This window comes from Drosophila suzukii, chromosome 3 (assembly GCF_043229965.1).
Source record: "Drosophila suzukii chromosome 3, CBGP_Dsuzu_IsoJpt1.0, whole genome shotgun sequence".
Taxonomy (NCBI): Eukaryota; Metazoa; Arthropoda; class Insecta; order Diptera; family Drosophilidae; genus Drosophila; species Drosophila suzukii.
Genome location: NC_092082.1, coordinates 31,520,706 through 31,545,872, shown reverse-complemented (window position 1 = coordinate 31,545,872; position 25,167 = coordinate 31,520,706). Strand labels below are relative to the sequence as shown.

At 45.2% G+C, this 25,167-nt stretch overlaps 4 protein-coding genes across 4 annotated transcripts in view; 1 reads left to right on the top strand and 3 right to left on the bottom strand.

Annotated features, from left to right (window-relative positions):
• Nucleotides 1-11,326, top strand: part of LOC139352732 (endoplasmic reticulum aminopeptidase 1) — a 524,301-nt gene extending 512,975 nt beyond the window's left edge. Inside the window, exons 7-8 of the mRNA XM_070995362.1 lie at nt 8,994-9,171; nt 11,207-11,326. Coding sequence (XP_070851463.1) covers nt 8,994-9,171; nt 11,207-11,326 — 298 coding nt within the window. The remainder of the gene's footprint in view (nt 1-8,993; nt 9,172-11,206) is intronic.
• A 6,871-nt stretch (nt 11,327-18,197) lies between these two features.
• LOC139352731 (uncharacterized) lies at nt 18,198-18,698 on the bottom strand. The gene has a single exon (XM_070995361.1). The coding sequence runs from the start codon at nt 18,696-18,698 to the stop codon at nt 18,198-18,200; it is 501 nt and encodes a 166-aa protein (XP_070851462.1).
• Nucleotides 18,699-20,594: 1,896 nt separating this feature from the next.
• LOC139352730 (uncharacterized) lies at nt 20,595-21,095 on the bottom strand. The gene has a single exon (XM_070995360.1). The coding sequence runs from the start codon at nt 21,093-21,095 to the stop codon at nt 20,595-20,597; it is 501 nt and encodes a 166-aa protein (XP_070851461.1).
• Nucleotides 21,096-23,237: 2,142 nt separating this feature from the next.
• Nucleotides 23,238-23,738, bottom strand: LOC139352729 (uncharacterized). Its single transcript, XM_070995359.1, has one exon. The coding sequence runs from the start codon at nt 23,736-23,738 to the stop codon at nt 23,238-23,240; it is 501 nt and encodes a 166-aa protein (XP_070851460.1).
• Between the last annotated feature and the right edge of the window lie 1,429 nt (nt 23,739-25,167).

The following is a 25,167-nucleotide window of genomic DNA, read 5'->3' as shown; positions in this document are numbered from 1 at the left end:
GGAATCTGCTCGCCAAATCTCAATAGCCTAGCTCTCATAGTTTCCGAGATCTCAGCGTTCATCCGGACAGACAGACGGACAGACGGACATGGCTAGATCGACTCGGCTAGTGATCCTGATCAAGAATATGTATACTTTGTGGGGTCGGAAACGCTTCCTTCTGCCTGTTACATACTTTCCGACGAATCTAGTATACCCTTTTACTCTACGAGTAACGGGTATATAAACACCGAAGCTATAATTTGTTTCATATTATTTTCCCACCAATTTAACGATCGTTCCTATGGCAGCTATATGATATAGTCGTCCGATTTTGATAAAATTAAATTCGAAATTCAGAATGAATTAAAAAATGTTATTTCCAAGCGTAGAAGGTTATATGTTAGGAAACACCGAAGCTATAATTTGTTTCATATTATTTTCCCACCGATTGTACGATCGTTCCTATGGCAGCTATATGATATAGTCGTCCGATTTTGATTAAATTTAATTCGAAACTCAGAACTAATTTAAAAATGTTATTTCCAAGCGTAGGACGTTATATGTTAAGGAACACCGAAGCTATAATTTGTTTCATATTATTTTCCCACCAATATTACGATCGTTCCTAAAAAATTTGATAAAATTTAATTATAAATCAAAACTAATTAAAAAATGTTATTTCCAAGGAAAGAAGGTAATATGTTAAAAACACCAAAGATATTATTTTTTTTACATTTTATTTCCCATTATTGCTATGGGAGCTATAAGATATAGTTGTAGTGCAAAAGATATAAGACTTCTTGAGAAGTTTTAGCCCGATAGCTTTAAAACTGAGAGACTAGTTTGCGTAGAAACGGAAGGACAGACGGACAGACCGACATGGCTAGATCGACGCGTCTAGTGATGCCAATCAAGAATATAACTTTATGAGGTCGGAAACGTCATAAATTTAATATAGTTTATTTATTTTATCGAATGTAATATCATTTTTCGTCACAATTGTTGATATCAGAAATTTTTGTTAAAGGCGCGTTCGCCACTACTTTCTACCTCGTTAAGAGTTTCATTCTAAATATACATACAAATGTATATACATGTGCTGTTTTGGAGAATTGCATTACACCATTAATACATTAATTTCTATAAGATTAGTAGCCTAATAGTCCTATGTATTGTTTATAATGTAATGTGCATATGTAAATATCGATCTAATTATTTTTTCCTTTTGCGCACTTTGCCTACACTTTTTTTTTAAGTGCACATTCACACTCACATTCAAAATATGTATTTAGAATATATATTATATTATTAGGAATGTACTTACCTGATTCAATGAACACTAGCACCTTGCACTGAAATATTTGTCGTATTTTACACAATGTCGAGTTCACAATGACTTATCGATAACTACGCTTGCTTGCACGATAGGCGCAGTTCGAATTTCGAAAATATAAATACAATTATTGGTATCGATGAGACCCTAGATTTGGTCAAAATGACTCTAATTAGGATCAAAAAAGATTTTTCCAACAATGTAGTATACTTTTGACACTCATTTAGGATCAAATTGATCCCAAAAATTTGATCCTAGGTGTAGTGTCATTTTCACCCACACTTATCAAATTGACACTCCAAGATTTTTTTTTGGGTGTAGTTGTCTTCGCACGCTCTCTTGCGCGCTTCGCCACTACGTGTACTGCCGTCCGCAGTGATATATTAGTACATTTCATAAATTTAATTTCAACTGGAGTCTTCAGCCAATTCGTCGGCTAGTAAATAAACCCAACTAGAACTTAAATCAAAACAAACGAAGAGCTTGGAATCCAATGCGATCGTAATATTATTTTTCTTGTTTGCTCTCCTGGCCGTTATCATCCTCTCCTTCCTACATTCCCGCCATTAGTATTCCATTTCTGCTCTCGGGCTTGTTTTATTAACTCTCAATTCCCTGTTCTTCAAATGTAAAAAATGTAAAACTTTCGACTCTCCGCTGCTTAGAATCCAAGCGCTGCTTAGAAACGAGCGGCTGCGAAAGAAAAGGGGAAAAGGGAAATAGGGAAAAAAGGAAGACACACACAAGCCGATACAGCAAAAAATTCAAGGAAGAACGCTATAGTCGAGTACCTCGACTATCAGATACCAGTTACTCAGCTAAAGGGACGAAAGGGAAATAGAGATATAAAAACAGCAAAGCGAGATTGAAATGGGCCACCTACCCGAGATATCAATATATGGTTAGCATGAACATTGTGGGGCCCACAGGTTTGGGCGGCTTGTGGGCGTTAGAGTGGGCGTGGCATATTCTCATAACAAACTTGCGCTGCGTACAAGGCTACGGAATCTAAATCTGAAATCCCAATTCTTTAACTTGGATAGTTTCCGAGATATTCGCGTTCATATTTACGATCTTTTGAAGTTTGTGGGCTGGTTGTGGGCGTTAAATTCTGTTAAATTTTATTTTATTCTAGCATCAAAACTGTAGGGGCCACAGTGTTGGGCGGTTTGTGTGCGTTAGAGTGGGCGTGGCACGCTGCTGAATATATGTATAGAATATATATATATAGACTATATTTACTTTATGGGGTGGAAAACGCTTCATTTTGCCTGTTAGAAACTTTCCTACGAATCTAGTATACCCTTTAACTCTTCGAGTAACGGGTATACAAATAGCAATAATAAAACGACTCTCGGGGGGCTAGCTAAAATTTCGACCGCGGAGTTTTCTAATACACTAATACATCCACATATTCACAAGCACAACAAAAAAAACTCTTCTAACAATTATGTTACTTACGTTTACAAAAACAAAACAGTGAGCAAGAGCGGTGCAGAATGAGGTGGGAATGAATTACAAGTTCGATCGAACTTTGAAAAAGAGGGGAAATAAGCTTTTTTCGCATAGGTGGCATCATAGCCTCAATTTCGAAAGGGAGCGGCAGAGCAATTGGCGCCTCTATATAGTTCATTACTCTATGGCGAGGTTTAGCGCGGGCGAATAACTGAAAGCTTCTGCTTGATCGCAGCCCCCGCCGCTCTTTCGTCTCGAATTCGGGGTCAGGTGCTTTTAGGGCTTTACTTAAACTCTATTGTCGTTAGTCGGGATTTTTCAGTTTTAAGCTATGAGTTTCCCCTCTTTTTTTGTTCGGCACATACGAACATGGGTTCAGGGTCACAATTGACTTGGTAAGGTTGGGTTAGCTTAAAATATATAAAACTATTCCGCTCCAATTTCAAAACGCCTTTCCACAGGCTGTCGCCGCATATTTTCCAGCCTGGCTGCCTAATTTCGCTTGCGGTTCGCCCAATATCAACTGCCTCTCTGGTATCTCTATCCGAGATCGCTTTTAGCCGTTCGCATGTAATAATTTATAGCTAAACAAAACTGCCTAAGCGTTCCCCTTTCTTATGAACTTACCAGTCCTGGCACGGCCCCACGGCAAATCCACTGATAAATCCTTCGGCAATCAATAAAAATCACACGCGAATCTTTCCGGCTTAAACTAAACCAAGGTATAATTACGTCTGGACTCTGCCGCTGCCCAAAATGGAAAGACAGCATCCGCCGCTACCGAGGCAAGGTGCATTTCTAGGAGCACTTTACATTTGCCACTGTTGCTCTCCTAGACCCACCGGCTATTTATAACCCCTTTCAATAACCCCTTTTTAACCCCTTTCTAGGCCTGACATCGACGGAGATCTTAAAGATCGTACGGCGAAATCTGAAAACGCATCCCTGGACCAAGCCAGACTATAATCTGAGGAGGAATCAGTGGACGCCAGCGGTGGGCTACGTAGTGTGGGCCAAGGAGCACCACTTGTCAAAAAGTGCCGTATGATTCGCCGCGAAACTCGCCCCGGGCCTTACCAGGTCGTAAGTTTCGACACTCCGGTGATCTGCAAAATACGCCCATAACAAACGCCCAACAACAGATCCAGGCCGCAAGGCAATAGGATTATGCATCAGGCCTAAGCGAGAGTCATCCCTACGCCACGCAGAAAGGACAATCACAAGGATACGACACAAGAACACGAAAAAGGGTGTACGCTGACCATGACGACTAGGCAAAAGTTCCTGCGTCGGGTGCGATCCCCGTGAAAGGAGTATGCGCGGAGGGAGGATAGCAACAAATGTCGCGAGGACCAGACACACACCGTAGCATCCGGAGATTGTATGCGGAATGCACCGGAAGTGCTCGTCTACTTGTTACCCGAGGAAAGAAGGGGGACGGTGGAGATTCAGCCTTACACCGTATCCAGCTGGTCAAACAAGAAAGAAAACACGCATCGCATCAACAATTAACAGGAAGAAGCAACATAAATGTTGGGGCCGGGGGTTGTTTGATCGCTGAAATGCTGACAATCCCAAGAAACATGATACGAAAATCACAGAAATTAAACGCCATTTTGTCGTAAACAATCAGTTATCAACGCAACTTATACCACCACGGTCCACCTCCTACTTCCGGGTATAGGACTATCTATGCAGCTGGACAAACAAGAAAGAAAACACGCATCGCACCAACAATTAACAGAAAAAAGCAACATAAATGTTGGGGCGGGGAGTGGCTTGATCGCTGAAATGTTTACAATCCCAAGAAAAATGGTACGAAGAAACACAAGAGTATCTTCGGGTTGTTGCGGACAGGGACTCCAGAAATTAAACGCCATTTTGCCGTAAACAGTCAGTTATCAACGCAGTTTGGCACGCCCACTCTAACGCCCACAAACCGCCCAAACCTGTGACGCCCACAATTTTCATGCTAGATACAAAATTTTAACTGAAAAGTATTGGTTGGTCGTCAATACCCATCGATTGATCCAAAAAAAATTTGCCACGCCCTCTTTAACGCCCATAACGTTTAAATCTGTCTACCGCCGGTAGGTGGCGCATTTTAATCTCGCTTTGCTGCTTGCATATATCCATTTCCCTTTGGTCCCTTTAGCTGAGTAACGGGTATCTGAAAGTCGGGGTACTCGGCTATAGCGTTCTTCCTTGTTTTGGGCTGTTGCGGACAGTGACTCCAAAAATTTAACGCCATTTTGTCGTTAACAGTCAAGTATCAACTCAACTTATACCACCACGGTCTACCTCCTACTTACATCTATCCAGATGGTCAAACAAGAAAGGAAACACGCATCGCACCTACAATTAACAGGAAGAAGCAACAAAAACATTGGGGCGGGGGGTAGATTGATCGCTGAAATGCTTACAATCCGAAGAAAAATGGTACAAAAAACACGTGAGTATTTTTGGGTTGTTGCGGACAGTGACTCCAGAAATTAAACGCCATTTTGTCGTCAACAGTGAGTTATTAACGCAACTTACAAGCTCAGTCCGATAAGAATTTATCCTCACCGCCCGATGGCGTCACAATCGTAAGAGAAATTTACTATCGTGTAGTACATTCTCGTATACGGCTACTTTTTGTTTTGACTGTGTGTGGAATCGGACGTGTCCGCGGATTTCAGAAAAATGTAGAAAGAGCAATATCGATTGTTTTTGCAAAGGAAATCGCGCAGCGAAATCAAAGAGCGCTTGGATGCTGTGTACGGTGACTCTTCTCCTTCGATGGCGACCGTCAAAAATCGGTTTAACGAGTTTCAACGTGGTCGCACGTCGGTTTTTGATGAGCCACTCCCAGGTGCCCCGAAAAGGCTACCACGGAGGATAACGTGACAAAAATCCACAATCTCGTATTGGCAGACCGCCGATTGAAGATACGCGAGATAGATGGGACAGTAGGCATGTCAAAAGAAAGCGTGGGTCATATCCTGCAGGAAATTTTGGGCATGAGAAAGCTGTCGGGGCGATGGGTGCCGCGATTGCTCACTCCGGACAACAAACGCAGCCGTGAGACCGCCGAATTGCAGAAAATACGGACCCATTTGGCGAAGAAAAAAGTGCTCTTCCATCATGAAAACGCACCGGCTCACACTTCCGCCCTCGCCAAGGCCAAATTGGTCGAATTGGGTTACGAACTGCTACCCCATCCACCATATTCTCCAGATTTGGCCGTGTGACTTCTTTTTGTTTCCAAACTTGAAAAAGTCACTTGCTGGACAGAAATTTGCTTCTGACTGAAATCAATATACCCTCTGCAAGGGTATAAATATAGTATTTACATTTTCATTTTTATACCCTTCCAGTGGGTATTATGATTTCAGTGAGAAGATTGCAAAGCAGTGAAGGAGACGTTTCCGATCCCATAAAGTATACATATTCTTGATTGGCATCACTAGACAAATCGATCTAGCCATATCTATCTATCTAAAGCTATCAGGCTGAAACTTCTCAAAAAGTCTTATTTCTTTTGCAGAAAGTGTATAAGTCGGAACCAGCCGGATCGGACAACTATAACTTATAGCTCCCATAGGAATAATCGGAACAAAAAACTAAAAAAAACTAAAAAATTTATATCTTTGGTGTTTCTTAACATATAACCACCTACGCTTGGAAAAAACATTTTTTAATTAGTTCTGAATTTCGAATTATCTTTATCAAAATCGGACGACTATATCATATAGCTGCCATAGGAACAATCGGAAAATTGGTGGGAAAATAATATGAAACAAATCATAGCTTCAGTGTTATCTTATATTATTGGGAATAAAATTTTTTGTATTTTTAAGAATTTTGAATTAATGTAATAAAAAAATCGAACGACTCAAACTATAGCCATCAAAGAAACGGTCAGAGAATTAATAAAATAATTATTTTTAAAAAAATTGTGCTTTTTTGATTTTGATCGTATTTTCTTTTACTTTGGGATATAGAACAATTTACCGTTTCAGCATTACGAATTTAATTTTACACAAATATCACTGAGGCTAGCAACAATCCTTAAAAATTTTACATGGTGTTGCTAACATTGATTATTTCTTATAACTGCAAAGGTATACAAACTTCGTCTTGCCGAAGTTAACTTCCTTTCTTGTTTGAATTGTCACTTTTCAAAATAGTTATTATTTTTCAAAGGCTTAAAAGCAGAAAGATGCTAACATCTATTGAGAATATTCCTTTAAAAGTTCGATGGTAAAATTAAAAGGGACTTAAATACTAAAGCTCTTGGCGTAAAGCAATTTTCACTTTTTTAAGTTGTAGGGTAAGGTTTACGAACTGATATATATACACAAAAACTCTGTGCAGATGTGAAAATTATTTATTTGTTCTTCAAGAAAAGTTGAAAGTATATAATACTGTACACAAAATTTAACTGTACACTTGAAAATTGTATACTTCAGTTCTGGGTTTAAATTGAACAACTTAAATTATTTAATTTCTAGTTCACAAAAATTAACAAAAAATTGTTTTCTCTTTATACCCTACAAAATATTCGTCACGATACCCTTTAACCAAAATTATTTCACGAACAAATTACGCGAACTCTTAATAATATTATTGTAAATACATTGTCGGTACAATAAGCCAAATTGACTAAAATTATTTAAAACTTTTGACGTGACGCAAATTATGCGATTTTAGGAATTCGTCACCTCACCCTACAATATAATTTGGAAAAACTTAAGGACTTATTAAGTTAAACAAGAGAAAACGCTTCAGCCGACAGCCCAGACTATCGAATACCCGTTACTCAGCTGGGGAGTGCGAGGGACATGAAGTCATGCCAGCAGCAATGCGAATGTTCACAATATTTCACACCCAGCAACGGCGCCACCTAGCGTCGATTCCTTATGTTCAGATTCACGATCTGGTTTCACGGAGTCCAGTACAGAAAGTGAGCTTGGGCAAAGGGAGCCTTCGTTACTGCTAGAAAGGGACGGCAGAACGGGTCTCAGCACGGCACTGCGTGGTCACAGTAGTTACTAACGAAGCAGAGCTACTAATTATTTTTATACCCGTTACTAGTAGAGTAAAAGGGTATACTAGATTCGTCGGAAAGTATGTAACAGGCAGAAGGAAGCGTTTCCGACTCCATAGAGTATATATATTCTTGATCAGGATCACTAGCCGAGTCGATCCACCCATGTCCGTCCGTTACTTGTAGAGTAAAAGGGTATATTAGATTCTTCAGAAAGTATGTTACCGGTAGAAGGAAGCGTTTCCAACCCTATAAAGAATATATATTTTTAATCAGGATCAATAGCCGAGTCGATCTAGCCATGTCCGTCTGTCTGTTCGTCCGTATGAACGCTGAGATCTCGGAAACTATAAAAGCTAGAATGTTTAAACTTGGCAGTTAGATTCTAGGGCTTTCTGCAAAGCACAAAGCACAGGGTGTCACGCCACCTCTAACGCCCACAACCGTAACGCTAGGCCCCGTCTAGAACGTACATTTTGTTTTGTTTTGTAAAAATTTAAATGATCCCAAAAAGTGTTCAAAAAAGTGTTAATTCAAAATTTATAAGCAAGTTACATAAGTGTACAATCTTGGGAACAGTCGCTGTTTTACTTGCACATCTCCATCCACCTCGCGCTTCCCTCAGATGAGTTACGGGTATCTGATAGTCGATGGCATCGACTATAGCGTTCTCTCTGTTGTTCCTTAGCCCAATCGCAGAAGTTTGCAACGCGCACATTTTTGGTTTTTTAAACCCGTTAAAAAAAGGGGTATACTAAAATCTTCGGAAAGTATTAAACAGGACTGTCCGTTCTTATAACGCTGGGATCTCGGAACTACATAAGCTAGAAAGTTGAGATTTGGCATGTAGTTTCTTGAACTTCTTGAACAGCGCAAGTATATTTCAGCAGGGTGCCACGCCCACTCTACCGCCCATAACACTAAAACCCATTTAGCACCAACATTTTTTTGTCGAAACATTTAAATACACTTAGTTTTGATTATCAATGTCAAACTACACGCAAAAAAATGTTTATTTCAGGCCGTTTATTAAAGATTTATAAGCAAATAAAATGTGCATTATTTTCAACGGGCGCTTTTGTAATTGTATACTCGTATATTTACCTTCCTCGCCCGCCCTAAGTGCTCCTTCAGTTTAAAGTCTCTTTGCTTATTAAATAGAATTCCTCTTAAATTTTTTCTTATTTTCAGCCCAGTATTGAATGGCTACTGGTTGGACTATTTTTATAACACTCCGCCTATATCTACGCATGCATTTGGTTTTGTTATATCAAAGCTTCAAATGTGGGATCAAGTCAAAATGTTAGAGTCTCCCAGCACCCCCACCTTAAATATTTGGAACAATAATCTGCCATCAGTAATTTTAACGGTAAGTTTTTATATATGTATAAAATTATGGTAAAAACTATAAATTGTTTCTCATTAGTGACTTCATTTGGTCTGTATTAAGGAAAAATATTTTTGAGCATAATAAAACTTCCGAAGAGGTGTTCGGTTTTATTGGGTCCAAAGGACCAATGACGAGTAACATTTCATGTTTTATATTAAGTATTGCCAATATTGCGCATTGGTCTACTTACTAAAAAGGTGGTTTTAAAAATGTTAACTTTACAGATAATCCAATCCAGTTTAACCCGTTTTTGGAACGTCGAAAGAAATTTTATAAAATATGTATGAAAACGTTAAGCTCGCAGACTTTCGAAAGTTGTTCTCCCAAGCTGGCACCACCAAGCGGACATAACTTTAAATGCCTATACCTTTTTAAAGAGTGGTTGATTTGACAAATTTTTTGATAGTCAAAACAAAATCTTATAAAACTTTGAATAAAATTATTGGAAATTTAGGCCCTAGACGTTTGTAGGTGTTAAAATCCGCTTGGCACATTTGGGTAGCAAGCTTGCGCTGAATCAAAAGCTATGAAATCCGATTCCGAATTCCCAACTCTCTAGTTCTTATAGTTTCCGAGATCACAGCGTACACACGGGCGGACAGACGGAGAGAGGGACATGGCTAGATCGACTCGGCTATACTGATTAAGTATATAATACTGTGGGCAAAGAGTAAAATGAAAAATCTGTATTTATTCGTCTAAACCAGTTTCATTTCCTTTAAAGTAATCCCATCGCGACAAAATACACTTATGCCAAGGTTTTTTTTCAATCCTCGAAACAAGCCAAACAGTCCTTTCCGATGTTACCATCAGCGCCTTCTTCGATTTTTTTTATTTCCTCAATCGACTCGCAACATGTTCCCTGAAGTGGTCTCTTGAGTTTTTGGAATAGCCAGAAGTCATACGGTTGCGGATCGATATGCTTCTAATTTTTAGCGAAAAAAATAAAAGCTTTATTTGTATACCCTTGCAGTTATAAGAAATAATCAATATTAGAAACACCATGTAAAATTTTTAAGTATTGTTGCTAGCTTCAGTGATATTTGTGTAAAATTAAATTGGTAAAGCTGAAAAGTTAGAATATTATATATTCCAGAGTAAAAAAAAATAGGATCAAAATCAACAAAGCAAAACTTTTTTTTAAATAATTATTTAAGCTATATATTAAAGTTGGCCGATTTTTAGTAAATTTAATTCGAAATTCCTAAAAGTACAAAATATGACATTCCCAAAAGTATAAGAAAATATGTCAAAAAACACTGAAGCTACAATTTGTTTCATATTATTTTCCCACCAATTTTCCGATCGTTCCTATGGCAGGTATATGATTTAGTCGTCCGATTTTGATACAAATTTTACCGTGGCTGAGTTCTATTTGAGGAATGTATGGATTGAATAGTAACACTGGAATATATTTTGAATGTCACTGGAATTGTTTTATGTGTGCAATTGTGGGCAAAAGAAACTGGAATATGGTCGTACACAAATAACGGAATTGAAATACATATATTAAATGCCGTTTCGTCGGATTAATCACTTTTGTATTAAGACAAATTTAGAAATTTAGTTGAGATAGGATTCGAAAAACTGGCTGTATGACCGGCAAATAATAATAACAAGTGGAACTTATCTAAAGCGGTTCGAGCCACCGTTGCTGCTGGGAAAACTCCAAGGAAACTCCAGGAGAGGAATATCCAGGAAAAAAGAAGTCTGGCCTGACAGGACTAAAATGTTGGGGCGCGGGGTGGCTTGATCGTTGAAATGAAGAAAATCCCAAAAAAAGTGGTACCAAAAATCACGGGAGTATTTTCGGGTTATTGCGCGACGTGTGTTGGTGTTTATTGTGACACTTGGATATTATAACTACTTAAGCCTAGCTTAACTAAAGCGCAGATCAGAGGTCTAAGGGAGAGATGAAGAGGGAGAATAGAGGGCAGTGCGAGCGAGAGAAATGTAGGCATCTGGAGAAAACTTACTCTCGACACTGCCTCCAGAAATTAAAGCACTGCCACAGCAATTCCCGGTATATGTGCTTAAAGGCGAAACGCTGCAACACAGTGGTGGCCCGGAAACTATGCGTCCCTCAAGAGCTAAGGAAACTTTCCTGCAGGAGAATCATGAAACTACTGGATAGGAATGCAAAGGGGGGCAAGGACACACGTATGTAAATGCAAGGGTTTTTTTTTTTGTTTTGCATTATTTTGCATCAAAAGCAAACTCGGAGCTGAGCTAGCTTGCCGAAGTCTGGGACTCTAACCCAGTAAAAACTGCACCCCTTCCCCGCTTCCCCGGCGGTACTGCCGTTAGATATTACATCGCCGGTGGGGGAATGCCCTTAGGGCTCTCTAGGATTCTATCCTATTGGAATTTCGCAGTCTTTCTGCGATGCGCAGTTTTTTGAGTACTATTGTGGCCATGTTGCATACCCCAGACCAATTTACTTCTGATTCAAGCATAATGTCCACCAGGTTACAAGCGGCTGGCGTTCTCAGATCTCTTCGTTCATTTTCGAATCTCGGACAGACAAAAAACACGTGTTCTGCGTCTTCATTATCCGACTCGCAGAGTGGGCAGTGCGGATAACGTTCGCGCTTAAACCTATTCAGGTAGTATTTAAGGCATCCATGTCCCGTCAACAGTTGCGTTAAGTAAAAGTCCACATGTCCATGCTTCCGTCCCAGCCATCTCCGCAGTTGTGGGATAAGCTTATACGTCCATCATCCTGTACTACTATTTACCCACCTCTCTTGCCACTTAGCAATGGTGAGTTCTCTTCACCTTTTCCGTAGGGATTCTGCAGTTGCAACCCCTGTGCTGCCTGCGCAAATGTAAGCTGATTCCACTGCCAGCAGATCAATCGGTATGCCTCCCGATATTACCAGTGCCGCGTCATGGGATACCGTGCGGAACGCACAGCATACCCGCAGGGCAAACAATCTCTGCACGGAGTCGCCGTCTTGCATATAACTTCCATTTTTTGTGGCTCGAGCCCATATGGGAGCAGCGTACATTAGCGTCGATGTGACAACACTAACCAGTAATCTACGTCCTGGTTGCCTTGGTACCCGAGTGTTCGCCACAATTCGCGAAATCGCGGCCGCGGTCCTACTTGCCTTGCCACTAGCGTACGCTAGATGTTCTTTGAAAGAAAGCCAGTGGTCGATCATGACGTCCAAGTATTTTAGGCTTGGACGCGATGTAATTGTGGCTTCTCCAATTTTGATAGTAGCCGCCTCCACTTTCTGCCTGCTACTTATCAGGACTGCTTCCTTGCCATACTGCATCTCTGAGAGGCCGTTGGTTTCGACAAGGGCACCTTCTAGCCGGGAGTGGATTATTCTTTCGATAATTTTACCCACCGTGTCCAGCATGCAGAGTGGCCTATACGAATAAGGCTCCTCCGCGGGTTTTTCCCCCTTTGGTATGAGTACCAGCCGCTGTGTTTTCCAGCGGCTAGGGAACACACCTTCCGTTAGCCATGCATTATAAATGTCAACGTACTCTTTAGTATTTACTTTTATGGCAATTTTGAGAACTTTATTCTGGATTCCATCTGGTCCCGGTGCCCTCTCGTCCAGTATTGTCATCAATACCTGGAGGACTTCTTCGGCACTTGTGAGCCTTATGCTCGCCCTGTTCACGATCAGTGAGGTTCGCGCCATACCCTCTTGCTCTGGGAATAGTGTTTCCACTATCCTTTTTAGGCTGACTGGGCATGTCGGTGATGGCCGACTAAATACCCGCAGCCGTTTTGTGACGAGTTTATATGCGAAGCCAGATGGGTTGGAGTCTATTTCTTCGCATATATTGTTAAAGCACCTGCGTTTGCTCTCTTTTATAGTTTTTTCCAGCGCTCGTCTTTTTTTCCTGAAATATAATTGAAGTGCCTCAAATTCGAGCCTTCCTCTTGAGCGTTGGTATGCGCGTATTGCTCTGTGGCAGTTTTTCCTGGCTTCCGCAATGGATTGGTTCCTCCAGTATGCAGGTCTTCTTCTTGATCGGATTTTCCCCCTTCTCTGCATAGATGCATCAGAGGCTACCTTGGTGTATTCTGCGATGTGGTTTGCCCTTTTTTCAGCTGAGCCGCGTGTGGAGAGGTCCTCGAACAACATCTGTACCATCTCCACGTCTAGCGTTTCTATTTTGTACCCTGGCACGGTCTTAGGAACTCGTGGTGGGCCATTTCTAGAACTTATCGTGCAGATTATTGCTGCATGGTCACTACCCGTGTAGGTGTCACTTACCTCCCAGCTGGAGCCCGAGGCCAATTCTCAAATGTGACGTCAATGATAGAACTGGTGCCGGCTCTTGAAAAAGTCGGTTTTGTTCCAGAGTTCAGCAGCACTAGGTCAAGTGCGGCGAAGCTCTCAAGTAGCGCCTCTCCCCTCGCGTTGGTTCGGGGGGAGCCCCACTCCATAGTCCAGGCATTAATGTCCCCGGCAATTACGGCGGGGCGACTTTCCCGGGCGTCTTCTGCAATCTCTTCGAGAGCATATGTTGCCTGGGGAAGGCTAAGGCTTGACGGCAGGTAACAGCTATAGAAAGCTATACCATTCAGCTATGCCCTAGCGAATATGAAGGATATCATTTATAGTGACCCCATTCTCTGAAGGTCAGGATGCATTGAATACCTCCCGCAGCTTGGTGGTCGTACTTTCCGGCTTAAGCACGGCATGATGCCGAAGGTAATAACCAGCACTTCTAGGACGGACTTCTCTCATGTGATGGAGGTCGAGATACTCTTGAATCACTGATTCATATTTGGTTTCCGGCTGACTGTCCCTTTATAGGCGTGGCTCGGTTCTTAGAAGCTGCGACAACGCGTCTCTCGTAGTCGTCGTGAGAAACTTTTGCTAACAGGTCAAATCGGATGCTTTTATGCAGGGATGTGTAAATTCGCGTGGAAAAGGCGGAAATCTGATTTGCCTTGGAGCAGGAACGGGTTCTCTTAGGATCCACCCGAAAATGGTTTCTTGACCGAGGAGAGAGCCACAAATGTTCGGCCGGGTGCCGCTTAGGAGAATGGATGGCAGTACGTCGGCCCCGACCAGAATATCTATCTGTGCGCTCTCGTAGAACTTTGGATCCGCTAGTGGCAGTTCGGGAAGATCCCGTAGAAACTGTTGCGGAATCGGACAAGATGTGAGGTTTCCAGCTAATTGAGGAAGAACATAGGCCGTCGTGTTTATTTGCAAGCCAGGCCTGGTCGGAGAACGGATGGTAAACTGACCGAGCTTTTTGGATTCAGCGGATACTGTCTGGTTTAAGCCTGATACTTGGGCTAGAATTACTTGGTGAGGCAACTTAATTAATTTGAACAGCCGCTCAGAAACAAAGGTTGCTTCTGATCCTGAATCTATCAAGGTACGAGCTTTAAAATTCGACCCCAGGTAACATATGTCAATTATGGCGGTGCCCAGCAAGACGAATCTATACCCCGTCGCGAAGTAATTTTGGACTGTAGAGTCCGTGGACCCGGTAGCGGTGGAAACTGGTGTATTTGGTCTTGATCTGGGTCTCGGGGAAGGAATCGAAGGGGATGGGGAGGAGTTGCCTCTGTGTAGTATGGTGTGATGGCGGCCGCGGCACGTAAAGCAACTATGAGTGCTTTCACAATCACGCCGGTGATGCCCTCGTGCGAAGCAGTTCAGACACATCTGCTTTCTCTTTATATATGCCGATCGTTCGTCGACCGTCATCTGGAGAAATCGTGCACATGTGCGGATAGGATAGTTTTCCTTCTTACAAAGGTCACATCCTTTGGGCTTGGGTGCTACCCTTGTCTGTTAAGAATTTATTCATCGAGGCGCTGCACTGGGGAAGGATGTTTTCGGCAGAGATTGACTCGAACATGACGCCCGTACGTTATCTATGGATTTTAAGGTCCGGTGACGCTCCGTAAGGAATGCGTTCAGCTTCTGCCACGTCGGAATCTCGGCCTTGTTGTGCAGGAACTGTTCCCACAAGAAAAGCGTGAGCCTAGGAAGTTTGAAGGAGCACATGTACATTAAGAGGCAATTCCAATTTTCAGTTTGAATTCCAGACATTTCTAACGCCGTGAGGCAACCCTGGATGGTGCTTTGAACTTCACGGATAGCTGACCCAGATTATTGATTAACGGACTGCATATTAAAAAGTATTTGTAATTGACTACTTACTAGTTAGGTTAGGTTAGGGCCGCTGTCGTTCTGTAGACGCTTAGACCTCTATGGGTCCATTGTGATACCGCATGATCTCGTTTTTTTTCCTTCTCTAGGGTCACATAACTTATTTCTTTCAACTTGTAATTAGCTGATCAGCATGCCTTCCACCCGGAAGATTTAATAAAAGCACTTACGTTTTTAAGATTAATCCCCGATATTTCGGTAAGATCGTCGATGAAGGGGTTTCTTACGTGTTTCATTCTGAGTCTGCATAGGGCTGGGCAGAAGCAGAGAAGGTGTTCTACCGTTTCTTCTTCTTCTTCACCCCTGCAGCTTCTACTGAAATCATTTTTTGGGGCTTTTAGCCTGCCGGCATGTGTGCCGACGAGCCAGTGGCCTGTAAGAGCTCGAATCAGCATGGCACACTCTGTGCGGCTGAATTTGAGTAGTTCCGAGGTGTTTTTATTGCTTATCACAGGCCATGTCTGGTGAGAGATACGATTTGTTAAAACAGTTTTATATATTTTGCTTGCAAGCTGCCGTGGACATGCCGACATTCTCCTTTCCTGGGAGGAGAGTCATGATGGTGCCCTGCCTGGCTAACTCGTCCGCTATGCAGTTGCCTACGATATCCCGGTGACCCGGAACCCATATTAGGCTGATAGTAAACTGACTAGCCATATCGTGGAGAGATCTGCGACAGTCTGCTTTTGTACGGGAGTTGGTGCTTGTCGAGTAGATGGATTTAATAGTCGCTTGGCTGTCACTATATATATTTAGATGTCCTCTTTGGATGCTTATGTTCCCTAAACAGTTTAGTGCTTCTTTTATAGCGTGGACCTCCGCTTGGAAGACGCTACAGTGGTCCGGGAGCCTGAATGACTTCCTGATATCTTATTGTTTGGAGTATACACCTTCGCCAACTTGGCCTTCTAATTTGGATCCGTTTTCTTCGGAATCGATTTATCATGCTGGAGAATTATAGCACGGCCATAAAAATGGCTTTGGACTGCCCGGTGTCCCTCAGTCGAATAGTTGCCGATTTGGAACTTTCCATGCCTCCTAAGTCCAGGCTAGGGAGGTTCAAGATCGCATTCAGCGCTTCATTCGGGGTGGTTCGAAGGGCTCCACTAATACACAAAGCCGCCATTCGCTGTACTTTGTTTAGAGGAGTCAGTATGCATTGTTTGTGCAAGGCGGTCCACCACAGAGCCACTCCGTACACTAGGATTGGCTTGACTACCGCTGTGTATATCCAGTTAACTATTCTTGGGGACATGCCCCATCTTAGCCCGATTGCTTTTAACAGGAGTAAAGTGCAATGGTCGCTTTTTTGGTTCTCTCTTGGTTGTTTAAGCCCCATTTGAGGCGTTTATCTAGTACTAACCCCAAGTACCTGGCGTGATCGCTAAAAGAGAGATTACAATTGTTTAAAATGGGTGGGTTAAGTTGTGGAATTTTGTACCTATTTGTAAAAAGAACAAGTTCCCTTTTTGAGGGATTTACCCCAAGTCCGTTCTATATCGTCCATATCGATAGTGTTTTAAGGTAAGCGGTCATATGATCGCAAAGTGCTTGTGGATATTGTCCATTAAAGATAATGGCGACATCGTCTGCGTATGCCACTACCTTACAACCTCCTTCTTCCAGAATCCGCAGTTGTTTATTTACTGCGATATTCCACAGGAGGGGTGATAGTACACCTCCTTGCGGGGTGCCGCTGTTCACTAGTCTAGTCTGAGTTGAGATCCCTAGAGTGGCTGTGACCATTCTGCTTATCAGCAATTTAGGAATGCGATCAGTGTGTATTCCTTGATGCTGAGTGATTTCTCTATGCTGCTTACCACCAAGTGTAGCGCCGATTCGGTTACCTTTGGTGCTTCTGATATTTGTGTCGGGTCGATAGAGGGTTATCATTCTTTCAAAGCTCGTTAGCAGCAATGATGCTAGGCTTATTGGCCTAAAATCATTTGTTGTGGTATGGGTGGCCTTTCCTGGCTTGGTAATGAAGACCCCATTCGTTTCTTGCCATGCTGTTGGTAGCTTTTCTACCGCCAGGATGGAGTGGAAGATTTTTGTCAGCGATGTTTGCCGGATGGATGTTATCCAGTCCGGTCCCGGCAATTTGTATGGTTTGAAGCTTTTAATGGGCCGTTTCATGTTGCTGTCTGATAGGAGGGGATCTAATTCGATTCCCTCTCCGACTCTTCTTTCTGGAGGATGACCTGTTTGTTGGCTTTGGGAAGTGAGCGTCTAGGTCCAAGGGCTCATTACTGGAGTCTGACCATGATCCACTTGGTTTCTGAAGATAGACCAAAGGCGCGGCTGTCTTAGAGAGTATTTTCCTGAGCCTTGCGGCATCAGTCGTTTTTTCTATGTCAGAGCAGAAGGTCTGTATGCAGTTCGTTTCGCTCTTCCTATGGCCTTTTGTAAGAGGCTGGATCATGCTTGTAGTTCTGCCAGTTAGTGTCCTCATTTCCCGCTTTTGCTCTGTTAAACATGCATCTGCAATTGGTTCTGAGGATTGATAGTTGTTGGGTCCACCAGGGGGGTTTTTTCCGTCCCCTTGGTTTCCCTGTGGGGCATGCAACTTTGAAGGCAGTGTTGCATGTTTCTGTGAATTTATCTACTGTTCTGTCCAGCTCTTGGGGGTCTGTAATACTTCCTGGCGATTCCATGAGGAGGATACTCGTCAGAACTTCTTTGTACCTGTGCCAGTCGGCTCGTCTGGGGTTAGCGAAACTGATCGGCAAGTCTTATGGACATCTACAGCTGCAACCTCCACCACAGTGACGTCGGCCTCCCCTGTGTCGCTGAGGTCTACGTCCTCGATAGCTGGTCCGAGCGCACGCATCTCTCTGCTCAGCGACGAATCGGTAGAGTAGCCGGCCCACGAGGTGCCCCTAACTCCTCAGCAAGCACCTGCTCGGGTGGGTTGCCGGCAGAGCTTCCAGCGGCGTTGAAGTCGCCCTTGTAGATCTTTATGTGGATTGCACTAAACCCGAAGTTCAGCACTCTTCGAGCAATCTCGATTGGAGCAACTGACTCCTTGTTTAGGACCAACACCGCCCGGTTGACATCCCCTTCATGCTCCTCCATCTTGACGACTTCCCAGTCCTTCGTGGGGAGGTGCGGGTTGCATTCTTGCAACATGAAGAGGATGTCCTCCGGCGCCTTGATCGCTGCTGGAAGCCAAATCCGAGCTTGGGGCCTACTGCGCACATCACACCAGTCTAGTGCGACAATGTTCACCCCTTCGTAGTCCTCACCGAGCTTGCTCGCCGCCTGTTTGTATAAGTCAGCCGACCGCTGACTATCGCAGGCCACCACCTTGACGCTGCCCTGGTACCAGCCCGCGTCCATGCAGCAGGGCGAAGTGCCTGGCTTCTCCCGCACCATGCGCAGGCAAATGAGGGAAAGGTGGGACTCCACTGCCTTCCACTTGATCCTGGGGATCCTGCCCTCCGGATTGCCCTTGTCTATGAGACCGAGTAAGACTCGGTCCTTTGTAATTTAGGCGAAAGAGCACCTTCCTTGCCCATTCCACCTTCTTTAGCCATTCAGGCGAAGGTGTGGCAATATTGCTCCTGTCATGAGAGCGCAGAGTCTGGGCGGCAGTCCGCCTTTCTGCGTATGTGTATTTATTGGCGCCAGCGTGTGGCCAGAGCGCCTTGGCTGCCCTGCCCTGCCCCGCGATGCCCGGGTAAGGCGATAGTTTGAACAGGGGGTAGCCATGTCCCTGAGCACATCGTTTGAGACTGGGCTATGTTTTGATTCTGGCCCCCAAAAACTAGTCCAGTCTCCCAGTAGTTCGCCCCGGAGTGAGATGTTGTTTAGGAAAGGGAGATGGGTAGGTGTTGTGTTGGGTATGGGTTTGTGTAAAGCAACTAGCTGAACAATTCGAATCGTCGGTATTGCTTCGTTGCAGGGTACCCGCTGGCTGTCCGGGACTGTTTATTTACTGGGGTTTACGTCCACGATTCTGTGTTTGACTTCCCCCACCAGCTTATTCACAGTTGACCTCGAGAGAGGTCGTTCGCTATCCACAACCTGCGAAACGCTCGGTTGCCCCACCTAGGCGACTTCGGATCCATCTAACAAGTTCCTCTTCTTCCATGCTGAACGAAAACCATCGTTGGTAAGGGAAACTATGTTCTGTACATCGCCACTTGTTTTTGCGTTCAGGTGAAACAGTTTTGTTTATATGAATGGCCGCAAACAGATCCCTGAAGGTCGGCCAGCGCAGATAATCTCCGGTAAAAGCATCGGTATCGCACGAAGGTTGAACTTGGGGAGCTTGGGCTAACATATCCGCGATCTGAGCGCCACATCTTTCGTAAACGGAATGCTAGGCTTATTGGCCTAAAATCATTTGTTGTGGTATGGGTGGCCTTTCCTGTCTTGGTAATGAAGACCCCATTCGTTTCTTGCCATGCTGTTGGTAGCTTTTCTACCGCCAGGATGGAGTGGAAGATTTTTGTCAGCGATGTGTGCCGGTGTTATCCAGTCCGGTCCCGGCAATTTGTATGGTTTGAAGCTTTTAATGGGCCGTTTCATGTTGCTGTCTGATAGGAGGGGATCTAATTCGATTCCCTCTCCGACTCTTCTTTCTGGAGGATGACCTGTTTGTTGGCTTTGGGAAGTGAGCGTCTAGGTCCAAGGGCTCATTACTGGAGTCTGACCATGATCCACTTGGTTTCTGAAGATAAACCAAAGGCGCGGCTGTCTTAGAGAGTATTTTCCTGAGCCTTGCGGCATAAGTCGTTTTTTCTATGTCAGAGCAGAAGGTCTGCATGCAGTTCGTTTCGCTCTTCCTATGGCCTTTTGTAAGAGGCTGGATCATGCTTGTAGTTCTGCCAGTTAGTGTCCTCATTTCCCGCTTTTGCTCTGTTAAACATGCATCTGCAATTGGTTCTGAGGATTGATAGTTGTTGGGTCCACCAGGGGGGTTTTTTCCGTCCCCTTGGTTTCCATGTGGGGCATACAACTTTGAAGGCAGTGTTGCATGTTTCTGTGAATTTATCTACTGTTCCGTCCAGCTCCTGGGGGTCTGTAATGCTTCCTGGCGATTCCATGAGGAGGATACTCGCCAGAACTTCTTTGTACCTGTGCCAGTCGGCTCGTCTGGGGTTAGCGAAACTGATCGGCAAGTCTTATGGACATCTACAGCTGCAACCTCCACCACAGTGACGTCGGCCTCCCCTGTGTCGCTGAGGTCTACGTCCTCGATAGCTGGTCAGAGCGCTCGCATCTCTCTGCTCAGCGACGAATCGGTAGAGTAGCCGGCCCACGAGGTGCCCCTAATTCCTCAGCAAGCACCTGCTCGGCTGGGTTGCCAGCAGAGCTTCCAGCGGCGTTGTAGTCGCCCTTGTTGATCTTTATGTGGATTGCACTAAACCCGAAGTTCAGCACTCCTCGAGCAATCTCGAGTGGAGCAACTGACTCCTTGTTTAGGACCAACACCGCCCGGTTGACATCCCCTTCATGCTCCTCCATCTTGACGACTTCCCAGTCCTTCGTGGGGAGGTGCGGGTTGCATTCTTGCAACATGAGGAGGATGTCCTCCGGCGCCTTGATCGCTGCTGGAAGCCAAATCCGAGCTTGGGGCCTACTGCGGACATCACACCAGTCTAGAGCGACAATGTTCACCCCTTCGTAGTCCTCACCGAGCTTGCTCGCCGCCTGTTTGTATAAGTCAGCCGACCGCTGACTATCGCAGGCCACCACCTTGACGCTGCCCTGGTACCAGCCCGCGTCCATGCAGCAGGGCGAAGTGCCTGGCTTCTCCCGCACCATGCGCAGGCAAATGAGGGAAAGGTGGGACTCCACTGCCTTCCACTTGATCCTGGGGATCCTGCCCTCCGGATTGCCCTTGTCTATGAGACCGAGTAAGACTCGGTCCTTTGTAATTTAGGCGAAAGAGCACCTTCCTTGCCCATTCCACCTTCTTTAGCCATTCAGGCGAAGGTGTGGCAATATTGCTCCTGTCATGAGAGCGCAGAGTCTAGACGGCAGTCCGCCTTTCTGCGTATGTGTATTTATTGGCGCCCGCGTGTGGCCAGAGCGCCTTGGCTGCCCGGCCCTGCCCCGCGATGCCCGGGTAAGGCGATAGTTTGAACAGGGGGTAGCCATGTCCCTGAGCACATCGTTTGAGACTGGGCTATGTTTTGATTCTGGCCCCCAAAAACTAGCCCAGTCTCCCAGTAGTTCGCACCGGAGTGAGATGTTGTTTAGGAAAGGGAGGTGGGTAGGTGTTGTGTTGGGTATGGGTTTGTGTAAAGCAACTAGCTGAACAATTCGAATCGTCGGTATTGCTTCGTTGCAGGGTACCAGCTGGCTGTCCGGGACTGTTTATTTACTGGGGTTTACGTCCACGATTCCGTGTTTGACTTCCCCCACCAGCTTATTCACAGTTTCTTTCCTTTCCTTTCTTGGTAATGAAGACCCGATTCGTTTCTTGCTATGCTGTTGGTAGCTTTTCTACCGCCAGGATGGAGTGGAAGATTTTTGTCAGCGATGTGTGCCGGTGTTATCCAATCCGGTCCCGGCAATTTGTATGGTTTGAAGCTTTTAATGGGCCGTTTCATGTTGCTGTCTGATAGGAGGGGATCTAATTCGATTCCCTCTCAAACTCTTCTTTCTGGAGGATGACCTGTTTGTTGGCTTTGGGAAGTGAGCGTCTAGATCCACAACCTGCGAAACGCTCGGTTGCCCCACCTAGGCGACTTCGGATCCATCTCACAAGTTCCTCTTCTTCCATGCTGAACGAAAACCATCGTTGGTAAGGGAAACTATGTTCTGTACATCGCCACTTGTTTTTGCGTTCAGGTGAAACAGTTTTGTTTATATGAATGGCCGCAAACAGATCCCTGAAGGTCGGCCAGCGCAGATAATCTCCGGTAAAAGCATCGGTATCGCACGAAGGTTGAACTTGGGGAGCTTGGGCTAACATATCCGCGATCTGAGCGCCACATCTTTCGTAAACGGAATGTTAGGCTTATTGGCCTAAAATCATTTGTTGTGGTATGGGTGGCCTTTCCTGTCTTGGTAATGAAGACCCCATTCGTTTCTTGCCATGCTGTTGGTAGCTTTTCTACCGCCAGGATGGAGTGGAAGATTTTTGTCAGCGATGTTTGCCGGTGTTATCCAGTCCGGTCCCGGCAATTTGTATGGTTTGAAGCTTTTAATGGGCCGTTTCATGTTGCTGTCTGATAGGAGGGGATCTAATTCGATTCCCTCTCCGACTCTTCTTTCTGGAGGATGACCTGTTTGTTGGCTTTGGGAAGTGAGCGTCTAGGTCCAAGGGCTCATTACTGGAGTCTGACCATGATCCACTTGGTTTCTGAAGATAGACCAAAGGCGCGGCTGTCTTAGAGAGTATTTTCCTGAGCCTTGCGGCATCAGTAGTTTTTTCTATGTCAGAGCAGAAGGTCTGCATGCAGTTCGTTTCGCTCTTCCTATGGCCTTTTGTAAGAGGCTGGATCATGCTTGTAGTTCTGCCAGTTAGTGTCCTCATTTCCCGCTTTTGCTCTGTTAAACATGCATCTGCAATTGGTTCTGAGGATTGATAGTTGTTGGGTCCACCAGGGGGGTTTTTTCCGTCCCCTTGGTTTCCCTGTGGGGCATGCAACTTTGAAGGCAGTGTTGCATGTTTCTGTGAATTTATCTACTGTTCTGTCCAGCTCTTGGGGGTCTGTAATACTTCCTGGCGATTCCATGAGGAGGATACTCGTCAGAACTTCTTTGTATCTGTGCCAGTCGGCTCGTCTGGGGTTAGCGAAACTGATCGGCAAGTCTTATGGACATCTACAGCTGCAACCTCCACCACAGTGACGTCGGCCTCCCCTGTGTCGCTGAGGTCTACGTCCTCGATAGCTGGTCCGAGCGCACGCATCTCTCTGCTCAGCGACGAATCGGTAGAGTAGCCGGCCCACGAGGTGCCCCTAACTCCTCAGCAAGCACCTGCTCGGGTGGGTTGCCGGCAGAGCTTCCAGCGGCGTTGAAGTCGCCCTTGTAGATCTTTATGTGGATTGCACTAAACCCGAAGTTCAGCACTCTTCGAGCAATCTCGATTGGAGCAACTGACTCCTTGTTTAGGACCAACACCGCCCGGTTGACATCCCCTTCATGCTCCTCCATCTTGACGACTTCCCAGTCCTTCGTGGGGAGGTGCGGGTTGCATTCTTGCAACATGAAGAGGATGTCCTCCGGCGCCTTGATCGCTGCTGGAAGCCAAATCCGAGCTTGGGGCCTACTGCGCACATCACACCAGTCTAGTGCGACAATGTTCACCCCTTTGTAGTCCTCACCGAGCTTGCTCGCCGCCTGTTTGTATAAGTCAGCCGACCGCTGACTATCGCAGGCCACCACCTTGACGCTGCCCTGGTACCAGCCCGCGTCCATGCAGCAGGGCGAAGTGCCTGGCTTCTCCCGCACCATGCGCAGGCAAATGAGGGAAAGGTGGGACTCCACTGCCTTCCACTTGATCCTGGGGATCCTGCCCTCCGGATTGCCCTTGTCTATGAGACCGAGTAAGACTCGGTCCTTTGTAATTTAGGCGAAAGAGCACCTTCCTTGCCCATTCCACCTTCTTTAGCCATTCAGGCGAAGGTGTGGCAATATTGCTCCTGTCATGAGAGCGCAGAGTCTGGGCGGCAGTCCGCCTTTCTGCGTATGTGTATTTATTGGCGCCAGCGTGTGGCCAGAGCGCCTTGGCTGCCCGGCCCTGCCCCGCGATGCCCGGGTAAGGCGATAGTTTGAACAGGGGGTAGCCATGTCTCTGAGCACATCGTTTGAGACTGGGCTATGTTTTGATTCTGGCCCCCAAAAACTAGTCCAGTCTCCCAGTAGTTCGCCCCGGAGTGAGATGTTGTTTAGGAAAGGGAGATGGGTAGGTGTTGTGTTGGGTATGGGTTTGTGTAAAGCAACTAGCTGAACAATTCGAATCGTCGGTATTGCTTCGTTGCAGGGTACCCGCTGGCTGTCCGGGACTGTTTATTTACTGGGGTTTACGTCCACGATTCCGTGTTTGACTTCCCCCACCAGCTTATTCACAGTTTCTTTCCTTTCCTTTCTTGGTAATGAAGACCCGATTCGTTTCTTGCCATGCTGTTGGTAGCTTTTCTACCGCCAGGATGGAGTGGAAGATTTTTGTCAGCGATGTTTGCCGGTGTTATCCAGTCCGGTCCCGGCAATTTGTATGGTTTGAAGCTTTTAATGGGCCGTTTCATGTTGCTGTCTGATAGGAGGGGATCTAATTCGATTCCCTCTCCGACTCTTCTTTCTGGAGGATGACCTGTTTGTTGGCTTTGGGAAGTGAGCGTCTAGGTCCAAGGGCTCATTACTGGAGTCTGACCATGATCCACTTGGTTTCTGAAGATAGACCAAAGGCGCGGCTGTCTTAGAGAGTATTTTCCTGAGCCTTGCGGCATCAGTAGTTTTTTCTATGTCAGAGCAGAAGGTCTGCATGCAGTTCGTTTCGCTCTTCCTATGGCCTTTTGTAAGAGGCTGGATCATGCTTGTAGTTCTGCCAGTTAGTGTCCTCATTTCCCGCTTTTGCTCTGTTAAACATGCATCTGCAATTGGTTCTGAGGATTGATAGTTGTTGGGTCCACCAGGGGGGTTTTTTCCGTCCCCTTGGTTTCCCTGTGGGGCATGCAACTTTGAAGGCAGTGTTGCATGTTTCTGTGAATTTATCTACTGTTCTGTCCAGCTCTTGGGGGTCTGTAATACTTCCTGGCGATTCCATGAGGAGGATACTCGTCAGAACTTCTTTGTATCTGTGCCAGTCGGCTCGTCTGGGGTTAGCGAAACTGATCGGCAAGTCTTATGG

Coding starts and splice junctions, on each gene's coding strand:
- LOC139352729 (XM_070995359.1), bottom strand. CDS start 23,738: ATGGACGCGGGCTGGTACCAGGGCAGCGTCAAGGTGGTGGCCTGCGAT.
- LOC139352730 (XM_070995360.1), bottom strand. CDS start 21,095: ATGGACGCGGGCTGGTACCAGGGCAGCGTCAAGGTGGTGGCCTGCGAT.
- LOC139352731 (XM_070995361.1), bottom strand. CDS start 18,698: ATGGACGCGGGCTGGTACCAGGGCAGCGTCAAGGTGGTGGCCTGCGAT.